Source organism: Cotesia typhae, unplaced genomic scaffold (assembly GCF_013202065.1).
Source record: "Cotesia typhae breed Kobodo isofemale line unplaced genomic scaffold, CoteBio_Ctyphae contig_413, whole genome shotgun sequence".
NCBI classification, from domain to species: domain Eukaryota; kingdom Metazoa; phylum Arthropoda; class Insecta; order Hymenoptera; family Braconidae; genus Cotesia; species Cotesia typhae.
The window spans coordinates 738,284-756,028 of NW_027423750.1; the positions used below are offsets into that span (position 1 = coordinate 738,284).

The 17,745-nt window shown below is 26.9% G+C and overlaps 3 protein-coding genes across 3 annotated transcripts; 1 reads left to right on the forward strand and 2 right to left on the reverse strand.

The window, feature by feature from the left end:
• The first annotated feature begins 488 nt into the window (after positions 1–488).
• LOC141527849 (uncharacterized) lies at positions 489–2,594 on the forward strand. The gene is made up of 4 exons (XM_074243544.1): positions 489–547; positions 637–914; positions 1,185–1,312; positions 2,427–2,594. The coding sequence occupies exons 2-4, from the start codon at positions 878–880 to the stop codon at positions 2,592–2,594; spliced, it is 333 nt and encodes a 110-aa protein (XP_074099645.1). The 5' UTR covers positions 489–547; positions 637–877.
• Positions 2,595–2,797: 203 nt separating this feature from the next.
• On the reverse strand, positions 2,798–7,963 carry LOC141527848 (uncharacterized). Its single transcript, XM_074243543.1, has 3 exons — positions 7,831–7,963; positions 3,662–4,776; positions 2,798–2,994 (listed from the first exon to the last, which is right to left on the reverse strand). The coding sequence occupies exons 2-3, from the start codon at positions 4,767–4,769 to the stop codon at positions 2,801–2,803; spliced, it is 1,302 nt and encodes a 433-aa protein (XP_074099644.1). The 5' UTR covers positions 4,770–4,776; positions 7,831–7,963; the 3' UTR covers positions 2,798–2,800.
• A 7,611-nt stretch (positions 7,964–15,574) lies between these two features.
• LOC141527853 (G kinase-anchoring protein 1) lies at positions 15,575–17,406 on the reverse strand. Its single transcript, XM_074243547.1, has 5 exons — positions 16,969–17,406; positions 16,825–16,893; positions 16,473–16,701; positions 16,160–16,417; positions 15,575–16,087 (listed from the first exon to the last, which is right to left on the reverse strand). Exons 1-5 carry the CDS (start codon positions 17,179–17,181, stop codon positions 15,906–15,908), a joined length of 951 nt encoding a protein of 316 aa, XP_074099648.1. The 5' UTR covers positions 17,182–17,406; the 3' UTR covers positions 15,575–15,905.
• Positions 17,407–17,745: the final 339 nt, after the last annotated feature.

Genomic DNA, 17,745 nt, shown 5'->3' on the forward strand with positions numbered 1-17,745 from the left:
AAAAAAAAAAAAAAAAATTAAAAATAAAAATAAAAATAAAAAAAATCTCGACAAAATACCTTGTAATAAACTCTGAGTTATTAAATGCGTCTAGATAATAAGTAATTATTATTTGATAGAACTGAATGAGAAAAAAAATACGACTATTGGAGCAATCAATACTAATCAATAAAAGTCGATGGAATCAATGGAATAAAATAGTGAGTAAATAATTGAACCATCAACAAACCCCAAATAATCATCAGTAAATCGGAAGATTGTTGATAATCTGATAAATTATTACCAATTGTCTTAAATGATGCGCTGTTAATGTTTAGATTTTTTGCTTGTCAATTAATATTAATACAAATGAAAAATAATTATGGAATTTTATGTGTTGGTGATTACCTTTATAGAGTAACTCAATTAACTTTGTGTTAATGAAGTTAATATATTAGTAAAGTCGTACCTCAATTGCTCGGCCGTCGATTCGTGAACGATTCATCATTGCTAAAATTTATGTTAAGGAATAATAATAAAATATAAATAATATTAAGGAGTCATTCAGGTTTGTAAATTTCAAAAAAAATTATTTTTTTTTTTCATTTTTTATTAATATCTAGGAATAATTTCTGTGTAAAAAAATTTTTTTTCCAGAATCCTTCAAGAAACTGATAAATAAAATTTATGGATAAAATCTTTGTGATCGTTTTAAATATTTATCGCTCTTAACTGTCGAGTGTGGCTGAATATTCATCGTAAACTGTTGAAATAAAATAAAACAAAAAAAAAGGAGAGACTAGGAAGATTTTTCGAGTTAAAATTATTTAGATTTATGCTTGTACTGATATATAGAGCGTCAATGAGAGGGGAGTAGATTTCCGTGGGCGCAAATTTAATGAATTATTCAACGAGCGTCTCAATACAACCCAACGGTAAATACAATTGATCTCAATGTATTAAACAAATATGTTTTTTAAAATAATTATCAGCATATTTTAATTATTTAGATTTTTATATGTAATTATCAACGGAATTAAATATTATTTATGTTTAATCTTCTCAGAGGATTTTAATTTTTAATTATTGCATATGTTTCAGTCAATAATAGATTGAATTGTCGGCTGTATAGTTTTATATTATAAAATTCAGACTGTTAAAATGAATTATTATATTGTTATATTTATTTTTCTTTGTTTCAATAGTCAATGCGCATTTTGTTTTTTTAAAAGAACCGAAAAGTAATGATAATTTTTTGGATGAATATCAATATTCAAGAGATTTAGACTTTTCATTTTTTACTGGAGAAGAAAATGAAGATTCTATAAAAAAGGTAATTTAATTTGTAATTTTTTTATGTAGAATTTTTAGATAATAATTTAGTTTTTATAAAAAAAATTCGAAATTTTTGGGTGATTTTCAACGAGCTGTAACTCCGAGGAAAATGATCGTACAGCGAAAAAAAATATAGCAAATTGTAGCTCCAAGTGCCTAGTTTTCAGATATGACCATGAAAATTTTTTATCATGTTCGAGTCTGGAGAAATTCTAAGAAAACTACAAAAAAAAAATTTTTCAAATTTTTTCTCATCTTAAAAAAAATCTACGGGCTTGAAAAAATTTTTTTCCATTGTTTCGCTGAAAAGCTTTTTTAGAAAATGTAATGCCCTTCAATTTGACGTAATCAAAAAGCCTGTACGATGATTTGCCGCGGAGTTATCGTCAGTCAAAGCAAAAAAGTACTTTTTCAATTTGACAATCAATAACTCTGGAAATAATAATCGTATAGGAAATCGAAGGACGGTTTTGAATACTACACGATATTCTCTATAAGATACTGTGAATAGCTTTTGTCAAAAAAATTTTTTTTTAATTGAAAACTTTAACTGAAAAAACGACAAAAATTCGCATAATTAAGGATATTTGGATAACTTGGTATAACTTTGGATAAAATGAATGAACAAAGGATTAAGTTGGTAATTTTTCAACCTCCAAGTGTCCCCTAAAATCCCTGAAAAATTCAAAGCACTGTGATTTTTTTTTCATAGTGCCCCGAAGCTTCAAATTCTTTGTTTTTCCAAAAATCATCATTATTAGCAATTTTTCGATATTTATTGATTTCTTCAATGAAAAAAAATTTTTTTTTCTCAAAAATCTTTATTTTTCCAATCAAAGAAATTAATTTTTCAAGAAATTTGAAAAAAAAAAATTTTTAATTTTTTTTCAAAAATTTTTTTTTTTTAATTTCTTCAAAAATCAATATTTAAATTTTTACTTGTAATTTTATTTAAATTTCTTAATATAGAATTTTTTAAATAATAATTTAGTTAAAAAATTGATAATTTTATTTAATAAATTTCTTCCAAAAATTTATTTTAAAAATATTGAATTTTTAATTTCTTAAAATTAAAAAATATCAATTTTTTTAATAATTTTCCTATTTTCCAGATTTATTCTCCAGAAAATCCAAGAATGATTAAAAAAGCTCCAATTGTCTACAATTTAATCCGAGTCCCACCAAAAGAAGAAAAGTACCAGCGCAAATTAATAAAATTAAATAATTCACAAAAGGGTGAAATAATTTTAGAGTTACGCGTAATTGCAAACAATAATTGAATTTTTTAAATTAAAGTTTCTTTATTTTTATATAATTCAATTATACATATAACTTATCTAGATTGCACGTAATTATTTACAGATCACAAAATAAAGTAAATAAAATTGCACATAATTTAATTATCCAATATTTAGTTAATTAATTAATTATTTAATTATTTAATAATTTCTAAGATTTTAAAATACAGATTTATAATTATAACAATTTATATATTGGCGGTGGGTGACAGCGGCTGGGGCTCTTCTTTCGGTTCCTTGACATAGTCGACGACAAGTTCTAACCCAATAAGAGCACGTATGTCTTTTTTACTTCCTGAAGTTGTTCCGGAAGAAACATCTTCTTTGTCTTCTTTAAAAGTTGACGGTGACGCTCTGTCTTGCTGTGATGAGCTACCGACGGCTAGAAAAAATAAGGAAACGTCAAAACTTGGTAAACAATAAATAAACTTTAGTTTTAATTTTGACAGCTGTCAAAAAATTTTGTTTTTTAATTTTTTAGGTGAAGAATTGATAGTTTTATTTTATTAAATTAATTTATTAAATTTTTGACAAGTTTAAATTTTATAAATAATTTTTTTCTTTTAAATAATTGTGATTTTTTAAAAAAATTAATATTTTTGAAAATAGCGCCAAAAAAAATTAAAAAAAAGTGTAACGTTTTTTTTTTAAAAAAGTGACATTTTTAAAAATGGCGCCGGGTAGAAAAAACTCCTTTGTTAGAAAAAAGTCAGAAAACTGTCAAAATTCTTTAAAAATTAAAGAAAATTAATTAAAAAAATTTTTTTAATAATTTGAAATATTAAAAAGAAAAAAAATCAAAATTCTATAAAATATTTTTTATTTACAAAACATAACCTAAAAGTTTTTTTTTTTATATTTTTAAAAATGGCGGCCGGTAGAAAAAGTTACTTTGTTTGAAAAAAGTCAGAAAAATGTCGAAATGCTTTAAAAATTAAAGAAAATTTTTTAAATCAACTATCTGCTAAATTAATTTTCATTAATTTCAAACATATTCTATAAAAAAAAAAAAAAAAAAAAAAAAAATATTTTCTGACTCTAAAACTCACCTTCATCATTGTTACCGTCGCATTTCTCCCGATTGCTCTTATTCTCAATATCCCGGTAAGTCTTACTCAAATTTTTAAAAATAAAATGAGTGCCCCTATAATTTTCCTTATTCTTATAGGCACCGGCTTCGTCGCGAGTTAAATTAAGCGGTCGATTATATTCTTTAGCGGTCTGAGGTACGCTAAACGCGGAGCAGTGTTTGTTCTTAAAAATAGGCTGCCTCTCGCTGTTAACTTTGCGATCCCAGATGTGTCCGGAGACACGTAAGTCTATGAAGAAGTGCAGGGGGTCTATCCCGGGGTACTGCGGCGGAATCGGGTACGGCGGGTACCAGAACGGCGAGGGAGTAAACTCTGAATTTCCTGGAGCAGGTAAACCGTAGTTTTGATTTTTAAATTCTAATTTAGAATTTTTTTCCCCTTCTATAAATCCCATTGCAGTGTCTTTGCGATTTTCTTCTAAATTTTCTCCTTCACTATTATTATTATTATTATTATTATTATTATTATTATTATTATTATTATTATTATTATTATTATTATTATTATTATTAATATTATTGCTATTATTATTATTAAATAATCTAGAAGGATCATCAAAAAAGTGTCTGTTCTTCAAGAAATCCCGATTTTCATCAACAGACTTCAAAGGTTCAAATTGATTTTGATTTTTTTCCGCTTCAAGATTTTGCCCTTGATTTTTTTCTTCGTACTCAGCCCCAGCAGCAGCTGCAGACCTGTACCGATTATTTTCAGGAGCCAGCTCCTGGTGAAAGTATTTAGAGTCGCTCAAGACACTCTTGTCCTTGGTCAGCTCTAAGGGACGTTCTCTAGCGTCTCGCCAAGAGCGTTTCCGTCTGCGATTATTTGATAAATTATTCGCGACTGCCGAAGACGAAGGAGTCGTTGCTGAAGAAGCTTCCGAGGAAGACGATGCCTTGGCTTGGACAAAAGACCGCAGCATCTCGCTGAAGAAGAAACTGTGGGGCGTCAGCGGGACGTTGTAGAGGTACGGAGGAGTCGCGGCTAGTAGTCTGGACACTAAATCACCCCCCGAGAGGCTGGCTGGTGTTTTTAGGCTTGATGGATCCCCCGTGGTCGTTGTCATTGTTGATCTGGGAATAATTAAACAAAGAATTTACTGGAGAGTCTGCTGTTGAATTGTAAGGCATTGTTCGTTGGGATTAATTGAATAGGATCTTATGTTGGATATTTGAACAAGGGATTGTAAGACAGGAGACTTAACACTTCCATGATTTCTGCTGTTCTGTTGGATATAATTAATTGTACTTTGAGGAGAAATTATTTAGGACGTTAACGTTAATGGATTTAATAAGTAGTAATTATTATGAAATTTATTAATATTTATTAATCTTCATTTTGGAATTACAGCGAAAATATTGGCTGTATAAAATCATAAGACATTTTTTGTATAAAATTAAATTTCCTACTTTTGTTTAAAAATTTTTTTCCAAGACCAATATTTTCTTCGTAATATCAAAATTAAAATCATTAATTTCGATAAGGCTAAAATCTAATGATTTATAATTTGTTTTATTTATCCGAAATATTTTTTAGGGATTTATTGTAGAATATCAGTTAATATATACGAGTCGTTAATTAGAGGTCTACACTGTATTTTAATTGTTAATTAAAAGGATGTAATTAGGTGGATGTAAATGTAAACTTTTTGACAGATTAAACAGTTAAATAATATTATGTGTGTTGACGGTTAATGTGTTTGTGTATATTTATGTAGCAAGCTTCATCGGCTGTCTTCTACTTCGGTCAACAAATCAACCAAAATAGTTTTTATTATATTAAATAAAATAATAAATATTTTAAAAGATTATTTATTACAGTATCTACTGTAATAATATAAAAATTATTTAAAATAGAAAGGTCTTGTACTTAGAAATAATATTTTATATCGTTAATAACTTTTTAAAAAAATCGCCAAAGGATTTTTAATTTTTGAAAAAAATTATTAAATAATTATTGAACCTCTAAAAAATGTTGATCTACTATTTTCACGCATGAACGTCCTTAGAATATTAATCATGCTCATGTTTAAAAATTCCCTGACCTCGTAATCCTAAACCAAAACTATAATAATATAAGGGAATTTATTGGGTTAGATGCAATCTCATTTATGTAAATTCATTTATCATTTTATTTGTAATTATTTAAAGGGTTATTAATGACTGATTAATTGGTAAGTTTAAATACTGTTAAATCAGTTAAATCAGTGTACGGAAAGTACTAAATTTGTATTAAAACCCAAGCGCAGGATCGCAAATTATTCATTAAAAAATAAGTGTCTAGTGTTCTCATTTTTAGTCGAATTAATTAAATAATATTTTTAAAGATTATTTATCACAGTATCTACTGTAATAATATAAAAATTAATGTAATTTTATTAATATTAAAGTATACTTTTTAAAGATGAATAATTGTAAAAAAATGTTTCTTTTTTTTTTTTTTAAAGGTAAGGAGAAAAGAAGTAGATGATGGAAAAGTGTGATAGAAGATAGAATTATAAAAGGGTGGATGGAGAAAATGTATAAAGAGGATGAGAGTGGATGATATCAAGGAGAGAGTAGAAAGAGTAAAAAGAGACAAGTATATGGGCATTGTTTCGGGAGCATTGTTTTCTCCAAACAAACGGCGTCCACCACGTTGTTCCTTCCGTCAGGGAGATATTATATTCCCAACCCTGTTCGCTCTACATACACTAGTTTCTACAACAGTGGTGGAGTATCGCTCGAGTACAGATACTTGTACAACAGACCAACAACTGTATAGTTGTAGAGTTATACAATCTTCAACCAAAGGGAAATGGACTCCTGTCAGTTTTACTCTGACAACTGATAAATATGTCATGGCTACTCTTTAATCAACTTATTATTATTATTATTATTACTATTATTATTTATTTTTTACATTAATATTTAATAATAATATAAGTAATAATTTGCAAAACTGTAGATAAGTTGCAAAATTTTATTGCTAAAGATTAAATTCAAATTTTGGAGAAATAATGAGAGATAGGGGAAAATTGATAAGGACCTTTTTTAAAGGAAATTAAATTATCTATAAAAAAAAAGTCTGATGTACATTTTCCATATTTTCAATATTTTACCCAAAATCAGCATTTTTAACTTTTGAAAACTCAGGACAATTTTTAAAACTTTATTTTTGGAGTTTTAATTTATATTTTGGCCAAAATATCAGAGATAGGGCAAAATCGATGATGACCTTTTTCAAAGAAAATTAAATTTCCTACAAAAAAGGTCTGATACAATTTTTTAATATTTTTAACCCTAGCTCTAGAATTTAAAAAACTTTATTAAATAAGGTAAAAGCTCCAATTATTGACACTATAGGAGACAGAGTTGTGATTTGATTTTTTTTTAAGCATTTCGATTATTCAATTTCATAAATTTATCATATATTGTTAGTTAAAAAAAAAAAAAAAAAAAAAAAAAAAGATCATAATTTAATGAAGAAATTAATTTAAACTTTATTTTTTTTTTAATAATTAATATTTAATATTTTCAACTGACAGTAATTTTTTTCAATTTTTTAATTAATTAAAATTTAATAAAAATTTATATAATAGTTATTCTTATTACAGATGATTAAATATATTTAAAAATAATTTAGGGTGTCAATAATTGGAGCTTTTACCTTATTTTTTAATTTTTTAATAATTTTAAAAAATTCTGGGTTAGTTATTCAAAAAATTATTAAAATAATTCAAAAGACAACTCTAAAATAGCATAAACTTTAAAAGTGACAGTGCCAGTTAGTCTCTCTTCCACTCCAGATAATATTTCGGAAATTTCGTTCTACGGTCTAGCAAACTATATTATCCGTCAGCGACTCTTGTAACAAGAAATCTGCATAATCCCGTCACGTCGCTGCCTCTAATTGGCGGATTGTTTCAATTTGCCTCTCATAAATTTACATTTACATTTCCTCTTCACAAACTTTATATAAAAAAAATGTCTGACCAAACGCGGAATTTTCTCCTTGAAAATTAAAATTTCCACTTTGATAAATTAAAAAAAAAAAAAAAAAAATGTGCCTGACTAAACGCGGAATTTTTTCCTTAAAAATTAAAAATTTCCACTTTAAAAAATTGAAATTTAAAAAAAATCACTCACCTGTTTGAAGACAATTTAAAATAAAATGAATATTTAATAATAAACAATTAAAAATGTGGAAAAATCACGCACTAAAAAAAGCACGTGTGTACTTCGCGCCGGCAAATGAGATAATAATCGTAGCGGAGTGTAGTCCTGTGGAGAGTCGGGAAGTTTAGCGAGTTTGGGGGACGATAAAGTCTCTGGGGGTGACAAATTCGCGGTCTCTTTTCCTCCCTTCGGTAAAATCTCCAAGTGAGAAGCTTGCAAATGACAATGACAGAAAGATGAACCAAAGGAATTGTCCTGGCGAGGGTTGAGGGCGGCTGGGACAGTAGAGGGGATTCTGTAGCGAAAGAGGGGCTAAATTTTAGTTAAAATGACAAAAGTGAGAGGATATTCGTCAGAACGACGGGGGTGGTGGCGGTTTTGAGATGATCCGGCCAACCTGCGCATCATTTCCCTCCCCGTCTCTCCTCCCGGTTTTAAAGCTTCCCCCGGCGGAGATATACTCTCCCTCCGCGATTTTTAAAGCCGCGCTCGCTTACAGACCCAAGCCCCTCAACCCTGTTGAATGCCACATTTTGTCGCGAGTGGGCGGGAAACGAATTCTACCTTACCGTTTTTTTATCTTGATTTCTGATTGTCAGGCAGGAGGAGATAAGAGCTAGGGAGTACTTTTCAATGCATTTTAGAGATTAACTTTCAAGTGGGGGAAATAATAGAAAGGATGTATACATCAATGTTTTCTGAGCTATTATGACCATGTACTTACGTAAAGGACTACCCTACGATCATTTCAAGGATCACTAGTTTGGGAAGAGACCCGTATGCTAGATTTTATTTTTTTAATTTATTTTTTTGCAATGCTTTAATTTCAAAAAAATTATTTATTTATTTATTTTTATTTAAATAAATAAATTAATAATTTATTTAATGAAAATTTTATTTATTAATTGAAGAAATAATTTTTTTTTTTTTTTTTTTGAAAAAATTTATATTTCTTCGTTAAAAAATTAAATTTTCTATAAATTTAATTTTTTAATTACTAGAATATTTAAATTAATTTTTTTATGAATTTTTAGGGAAAAAATAATATATTATTGAAAATTAATTTTTCAATGAAAAATTAATATATGAATTTTTAAATTAAAAACAATTTTTTTATATTATCAAGGGAATATGAAAAAATTTTTTCCAGGATAATAATATGATCAAATCATATAAAAACAAGGTTGCTATTAAAAAATTAATAAATTGAATTTTTCAATTGAAAATTGAAAGATTAATTTACTAAAAGAAGAAATGATAATTAAATGAAATTTTTTAATAAATTATTTAAAGAAAAAAAATTTCTTCAGTATATTTTAAAAAGCAAAAGTCTGTAAATAGTAGTGTATACTATCTGCAGGTACTGCAATGAAGAATATATTACACTGATAGATATAAATATAAATATATATGATATACACGAACTAGCGACAATATATTGTATACAAAAGAGCGGAAAGAAGCGCGCAGGAATAAAAAATAATAATCTGAAAGCTTTTCTCAGAAGAAACCTTTATGGACTTTAAAATAAAGGTGTTTTGTTTTTATTTTATGTACTTTTTATTATCATTGTCTCCCATTTTGGAGGTACTTTTATTTTATTTATTTTACTTAAAAATTGACATTTTCCGGAGAAGAAAATAATTTGCATAATATAATCTGGAGCGAGGACCGATGAGTTAGCGGTGGGTTAGAATGTAAATTGTCTCCACTAGAATGCTGGAAGGGAACAAGAGGAAAGGGAGAAGAAATATAAAATGATAAAATGATAAAACGCGGTGACGAATCCTCGGTGTTTAAAATTCCCGTGTGACTTTGCAGTGACGACAGCAGACGAGAGACGAGGGAAGAACTGATTCTCTGTGGTAAATGCTACAAATATACAGATATATACAAATATACACCAGTATTGATGTGTATTGTTAAGTGTTAAAGAGAGTCCGTAGTGAATTTCAGCGGCAGCACACCGAATAAAGAGAGAAGAAATAAATAAAACGTGTGGTGCAAAGAAAAGAAGAAAAAAACATCAAGTCAACAGTGATCTGATGTTAGTGAGCGTTAAAGCTCCTGTCCTATCCTACCACTGTGCCAGTTGGAGCTTCCAGATAGGAGATGGAAGTAAAGGGGAAGAAAGAGAAAAAAAAAAAGAAGAAGAATGAGGATGAGAAGCTTTTCAGACCCGACAGATTGCCGCGGGGACAAATAAGAGTGTATCCAGTCACCGAAACCGGTGATGCGAAATTTTCGCGTAAATTGTTTTCTACTCTTTAAAGTATCACCTTTTTTTATAAATATTTATCTTTTTTTATTATTTATTAATTTTTTTTTTAATTTTTAAATTATTTATTCTTTTTTTATAAATATTTATCTTAAATAATTTTCTTGAATAAAATTTATTACTAGTTACCATAAAATTTTTTTAAATAAATATTTCTTCTCCAAAAATATTTAAAAATCTATATCAAACTATAAATAAATAATAAAAATACTTACAAAATTTTATTTCTCAGATTTAACAATAAAAATCTTTATACCAAATATATAAAATATATAAAATACATATCATCACACCCTTTGGGGATGAAATTTACATAATACCCGTCCCGTGAAGTCTTGCAGTATCAGAGCATTGCATGTGCTTACCAATCACGTGTGAACGATATAACTTTAAATTTACTTCAAATTCTCAACAATATTTCCTATAAATTTTTATTCGAATTTATTGACAATATTCTTCATTAAATTTTTTTTAATTCTAACGCATTTTATTTTTTTAATGTCATAGGTAAAATGATTAATATATTATTTCTTCTTTCAAAATTTTTCTCAATAAGCTAATGTATTAATTTTTGCTAAAAAAATTAATTTTAATGAAGATAAAAAATAGTTTTTGGATAAAAATTTAATTTAATACTATATTTATCATTTCTTCTTTAAAAAATTTAATTTAATAATCAACATGTTATTTCTTCTTTTAAAAATTTATTTTTAATAAAAATTATTAAATTAATTTTGACTAAAAAATAAAATTCAATGAAGATAAAATATATTTTCTATAACCAAAGTTGTTAAGAAAATAGACGCTCATAAGCTGGTTTGATGAACTGGTGCTAACTTTTTTTTTTTTTTTAATTAAATTTAAAATTAATTTTCATTAAAAAAATTAATTAAAATTATAAATATTTTTTAATTGTATTTAAAAAAAAAAAAAAAAAAAAGATTTTTCGTGAAACTATTACCCAAAATTTACATTTAAAATGACAGAAATGTTAGAACTGATAGTGAGAACAAGTGTAGATGAATTTGAGAGGGGAAAATAGGGGGTGAGTAGAGAAAATAGGGGGTGAAACATGACAGGAGAATGAAGAGCTCCCACACATCTATATGAATATATAGATATATATCTATGTATTTATAAAACAGAGAAAGGGGTGAGGGGAATAATGTTAACTCGTAGGCATCGTGGTAGTAGTTAGGGGTTGGATATCCCGAGCATCGCGTAACCCACCCTCATGCCTATACTCATACTCGTAATGGTTCTCGGGAGGGAGGAGAAGGGAGAACGTCACTCGTTGTCGCATCGAGCTCGAACGATGAGTGGCGCGCGCTAGTTCGTCTTTTGTTTGCGATCCGATGTGACTATCCACCCCCGCGCTCCGCTCCTGTGTCCCTCATTCGGTTGACGGGGTTTTGCACGGCGTATCCTCTATCCAGGACAGGAGGGGGTGTGTTATAATGGAGGAGAGATCCACCGGCAGAGGGTTGAGGGTTGAGGGCTGAGGGTATAGAAGGTAGAAGGTAGAAGCTAGGACAGGGGAGGCAGCAATGAGCTTGTCTATCTTCTTTACTCGTGTTATCTGTTATCGCGTCGAAACCAACTGCCAGACATAGACATAGACATCTCAGCCATCAGCCAGATCCCAGCTAGACAATCACACTAACTTCCTGGTTTAGATTTCATTATTCTACCCGTCTATATTTTGTTTATCCTCGTCTTTGGTTTATATCTTTAATTAGGTCAATTTATTAATTTATAAATTTATTGCAAGTCTTTTTATTTATTTATAGACTACGCTGGTAATTAAAAATAGCAACTATGTGACTGCCATGTGAATTTTAAATAAATAAAATTTTGCTTTATTAAATAATAACTTTTGTTAAATTGCAATGTATTTTTTTTAACTATTGATTTTTTTAAAGATTTAAGCTCATCCTGATGTTACACTCATCAAGAGCTTTCATTTGAATACCCACATGCATTTTTCATATATTTTTCATATATACATATATATATATATATATATATATATATATATATATATATATATATATATATATATATATATATATATATATATATATATATAATATATATAAATATATAAAATATATGAAAATTGATGTGGGTACTCAAATAAAAGGTCTCGATGAGTGTAACATGGAAATGAATTTATATTTAAAAAAATGTCAATATTTCACAAAATAAAAGGTCATTTCTTAATTATTGACATTTATTAAAATATAAACTCATTTTGATGTTACACTCATCAAGAGCTTTTATTTGAATACCCACATCAATTTTTCATATATTTTATATATTTACATATTCCACAAATACCATATATATAAAATATATAAAAAATGCCATGTGGGTAGTCAAATGAAAGGTCTTGATGAGTATAACATCGGGATGAGCTTATATCTTTGAAAAAGTCAATATTTTTTATATATTTTATATATTTGTAAAATATATAAAATATATGAAAAATTTTTTTTAAGTTAAAAATTAATTTCTTTGATATTAATTCCCTAAATTTTTTAACAATTTATTAAATAGTCCAGAAAGTATATTATATAATAATATAACCGTAGAGTTTAAGCTTGTGGATGTTATCGGGTTTCAGCAGAGGACCTCTGTCTCTTGGTGTCCCTGCACGAGCCAGTAAAGGATCGAAATAAGTTTGAGACGACGGGCAAGAGGTCAAAGGATAACACGGATCGAGACCTGAATTACCTTTTGACACGAATGCGTTTATCACCAGTCTCTCCGTCTCTCTCTTTTTTCACAACTTGCAATAATAAATCACTTTAATTATAAATAAAATCATTGATTTAAAATTAAAAATTAAAAATTTAATTTTTTATTCGAGTTTTAAAATTGATTAATTTTATTTTATTTTTTATTCAATTTAAAAAAAATTAATTTTTATAAATTTTAAAATAAAAATAAAAATTTTTCAACTTTAAAAACAAGTAAAAAATTAATTAAAATAGGATATCCGGTAAAATTAAATGAGTGATGTAAATTTGCAAGTTATCCCTAAATATAAAGTTAGGAAACACTCTCGTTGGTTTAAAGGCGAACGGAAGAAACGGGTGAGACAGAAGGTCGCCAGCAAACTTTCATTAAATATATCTGCCGTCTAATAAAATTAATAGACATTTAATTATATCAGTAAAAAAAAAAAATTAATTACATAAATTTAATAAATTAAATCGAAGATGTCGCCAGGGAAATAAATAAAATGACGAATTCTGGAACAGTAAACATAAATAATTAAAAACGGATGTAAAAACGAAATATCGGGACATATTTTACTGATAGATGTGATGCGAGAGTATCTGAATTGCGCCCCAGATCAATTACATAATGGTAGTAGGTACATTATATGGGTATAGATATAGAAGCTTTGACTTTCTCCTGTTGGAGTTAGTCCCTTTTGCTATTGCTATCCAGATATATCGAAAATGAAGGAGTGATCACTTTATTTTCGTCTCACTCTGATTATGATATTCACATGGATATATAACGCTAAGCACGCATTTATATCCGAGCAAAGTGACTATAGAACAAAGGGGTTGGTTTGAGTATCTCTTCTCCTCTGCGGGCACAGTAATTATTATGCTCTTTGACGATCTCCTCCCGGTTGTCAACAGAGTATTTCACAAACCCGAATCGATATCTCTAAAATTTTAATCTCACCCTTCTAGAGTTTTTTTTTTTTTATTTTGTCATTTTAGTCCACGTTTTTTTTATCAGTAATGATTATTTTTTATTTTATGTAGTAAAAATTAAAAAATTATTTAATCGTTTAAAATATCATCAGTGGACAAAATACAATGTCATTTTTTTATTATTGACTTTTTTTAAGATTTAAGCTCATTCCGATGTTACGCTCATCGAGAGCTTTCATTTAAGTACCCACATGCATTTTTGATATATTTTTCATATATACATATATATAATATATATAAATACATGAAAAATTGATGTGGGTACTCAAATGAAAGGTCTTGATGAGTATAACTCCAGGATGAGCTTATATCGTCAAAAATATCATCAGTGGACGAAATACAACGTCATTTCTTAATTATTGACATTTTTTTAGATTTAAGCTCATTCTGACGTTGTACTCATCAAGAGCTTTCATTTGAATACCCACATCAATTTTTCATATATTTTATATATTTATATATATTATATATATATATATATATATATATATATATATATATATATATATATATATATATATATATATATATGAAAAATATATCAAAAATGCATGTGGGTATTCAAATGAAAGGTCTCGATGAGTATAACATCAGAATGAGCTTATATCATTAAAAATATCATCAGTGGACAAATTACAATAATAATAACAATAATAAATATTATAAAAATTAAATTAAACAATTTTAAATAATAAAATTTAAAAACCAAGTGATGGATCCGAATAAATCTCAACCCGCAGAAATGACAATAGACTACTGTCAGATAATGAATCCGTTCCACCCTTCTCTCCCCCATCTAAAATCCACCCTCCGGCGTTTCATATCCCTCCGCTCTTTATTTTATTATATTCCACCTCTTAGTACACTTGTCGACAATTAAATACTCTGATTTTTAAATAAATAAATACAAGAGTAATTTTAATAACTATCCCTTAACTTTCTACTCTTTTTTTTTTGTCCGGCAACCCACCCATTTAACACTAATGCCCCTTTTATTGGTCAAAACTCCCCGATCTAAATGTTAAGTAGAATTTGCTTGAATCCAATATTTTTAACTGATGAAATATTTTTCATTAATTTTATTTTAAAAAAATTTTTCTGAAAAAAATATAAAGTGACACAAAGCTTAAAAAAGTATTGTATCGAACGATTTTTTTTAGATTACTCGTTTGGCAATAATAATAATAATAGTAGAAGGAAAAAAATGTTGGCGAAACGTGTAATTCGAATAAAAAAAAAAAAAAAGTAAAGCTGTAAAAAAAATAGTAAATAACAATAGAATGAAGAAAGAAATGGAAAAAAAATAATTATTTTTTTTTAAGTATATAAAAATGAATGAGGCTTGTGTATGTTGTAATCCGGATGAGGATTAACGTGTAAAAAGTGACGTGTGCTTTCATAAAAATTTTCAAAGGGATATTTTTTCTGTCTAATAAAAAAATTTAATTATTTTTTATCTTTACTCAATATTTTTAAAATTATAAATATGAATTTTAATGATTTTTTAAAAATTTTATTAATTTGAATTTTTTAATTTAATTAAAAAAATTTCTTTCTATTTTATTTTCTTAATTATATAGATTTATTTCCTTAAACTTTGTTACAAAATAGTATAAAGTTAAATATGGAAGTTTATAAACAAGTACAATAATTATTTTATACCATTATGTACGTGTATAATTATATCATCAATCAATAATGAATTATTATAAATTGTAAATAAATATCAATGCACTGGCTAATTAAGTATTTAAATCATACTGGCTTATTATTTTATAATAATTAATTAGTCGTAGTTTTTTTTTAATTTTTTAATTTTTAAGTTGTACTTTGAAAGCTAATTATCCTACGGAAGATAAATTTAAATAAATCACATTTTTTAAATTTTATAAATTAAAAAAATTCAAGAGTACTTTTAAAAATTGTGAAAAAAAAAAAAAAAATAACAAAAATACCCTTTTTTAAATAAAAAAAAATAATTTTTAAAACTGGTTCGGTAGCTTAATAATTAATAATTATTAAATGCTAAATTAGGCAGTGTCATTTGTGACTTTTTTCTTATTTTTAGTATTTTTTAAATCAGCACTGGAGGCTCGAGTTTTGGAACGTTCCTGTTCCAATTGCGCATGCAGCAAACTTACTTCGGACGTCAATTCGTCCCTTATCTCTTGTAATTTTGAGACTTCGGCAATGACCGATGCTTTGTCTTTCACTGTAAAAATTAAAAAAATTAAAAATTAATTTTTTTAATTAAAAAATTACAAATTTATAAAAGTTGGCTTACTTTCTCCAACAGCTAGAATATTGCAAAGCTTCTTGTTCCTCTCTTTGACCTGAGACAATTCATTCCTCAGAGCTTCAATAGTTTTTTTCAATTCCTCTATCTCAGTGTCGCGTTTTTCAACCTCGACTTTTAATTGGACGAGTGATATATCATCGTCTAATTGGTTCAAACGTGATTTTAAAATATCACGCTGTTTGTTTTTTATAAGCTCTTGCTTTGTTTCTTTATCAATGCGGTCGAAAAATTCCACGTCTGATTCTGTTAAAAAAAAATTTTATTTTTTTGAATAAATAATTAAATAAATTAAAATTACCTTTAGGCTTGTCATGTTCTGGCTCTTGAATAACTTTGTCAGCAGAATTCAAATTATTAAACTGCTCCAATGACATAGTAGCTGATTTTTTATTATTTTTATTACCGCTGGATTTTTTACTCGAGTGATCGGGACTTTTTTTCACACTATTTTCTTTTTGCTCTTCGTAAGCTAATTTTGACAGCACTAATGCTTCGTGCAATTGTTGTTTATAAGTTTCTTCAACAGACTATAAATTAAAATAATACATAAAAATTATTTTATTATTTATATAATTTTTGTTAACAAAAAAATTATGGCAAAAACAATTTTTTAAATTAAAAAAAAAAATTTAATAAAATAAAATAATTACCATAGAATCTTTTTCTTTCCATTGTTCCCATTGCTGACTTTCTTTTTCAACTTTCTTCTTTTTATTTTGCTAAAAATAAAAAAAAAAAAAAAAAAAATTAAATTATAAATAATTATTAATAAATAAATAAAAAAAAAAAATTACCTTAGATTTTTTTTTGTCATCTTTTTTAGGCTGAGAATTTTGTTGTACTTGTGGCTTGCTTTTATTATTAACTTTGTTTTTCAGCTGTTTGTTATTAACATTTTTGTCATTGTTGTTGTTAGTACTAACCGGAGTTTTTTTACTTTTTTTCGGCTTAGAGTCATCGTCATCAATAGCAAGTACTGCAAACCTCGAAGGCACCGCGGTAGCCATAATTCAATCCAAATTTCAAAAACAATTTATCAAAATTTCTCAATTAAAATTCACCTAAACTGTCAATTTATTTTCTTCAATCAATCAAATTTAAATTATTGTTTTTTAAGGTTACTTTTACGCCGTATCACAGTTCAACACGTACGCACATTTTTATTTTCACTTGACTCACTTCCGCTTTAATTTATTTTACTAATTACATATAAATTAACATTGTTTTTAATTATTACAGCCTTTAAAAAATTTTTTTTAATTTTTCTCAACAATTTAATGACAATTAATTGAAAATTTAAACAAAAAATTATTTTAACAAAAAAGCGCGCTTAATTTGAAATCTTACAAATTTATTTTTATTTTTTTTTTTATTAAATAATTATTATGAAAATAAAATTAACAAACAGCTGACAATTTTTAGAATTTTTTTTATTAATAAAATTAAATAAAATTTTTAAAAATGACAGCTGACGGCTAACTTCAGTATGATATTAAATTACAATAAAAAAAAAAACATTTTAAAAAAATGCCCGCGTAATTTTTCAAATTTTCTACACGTGCAATTTTTTT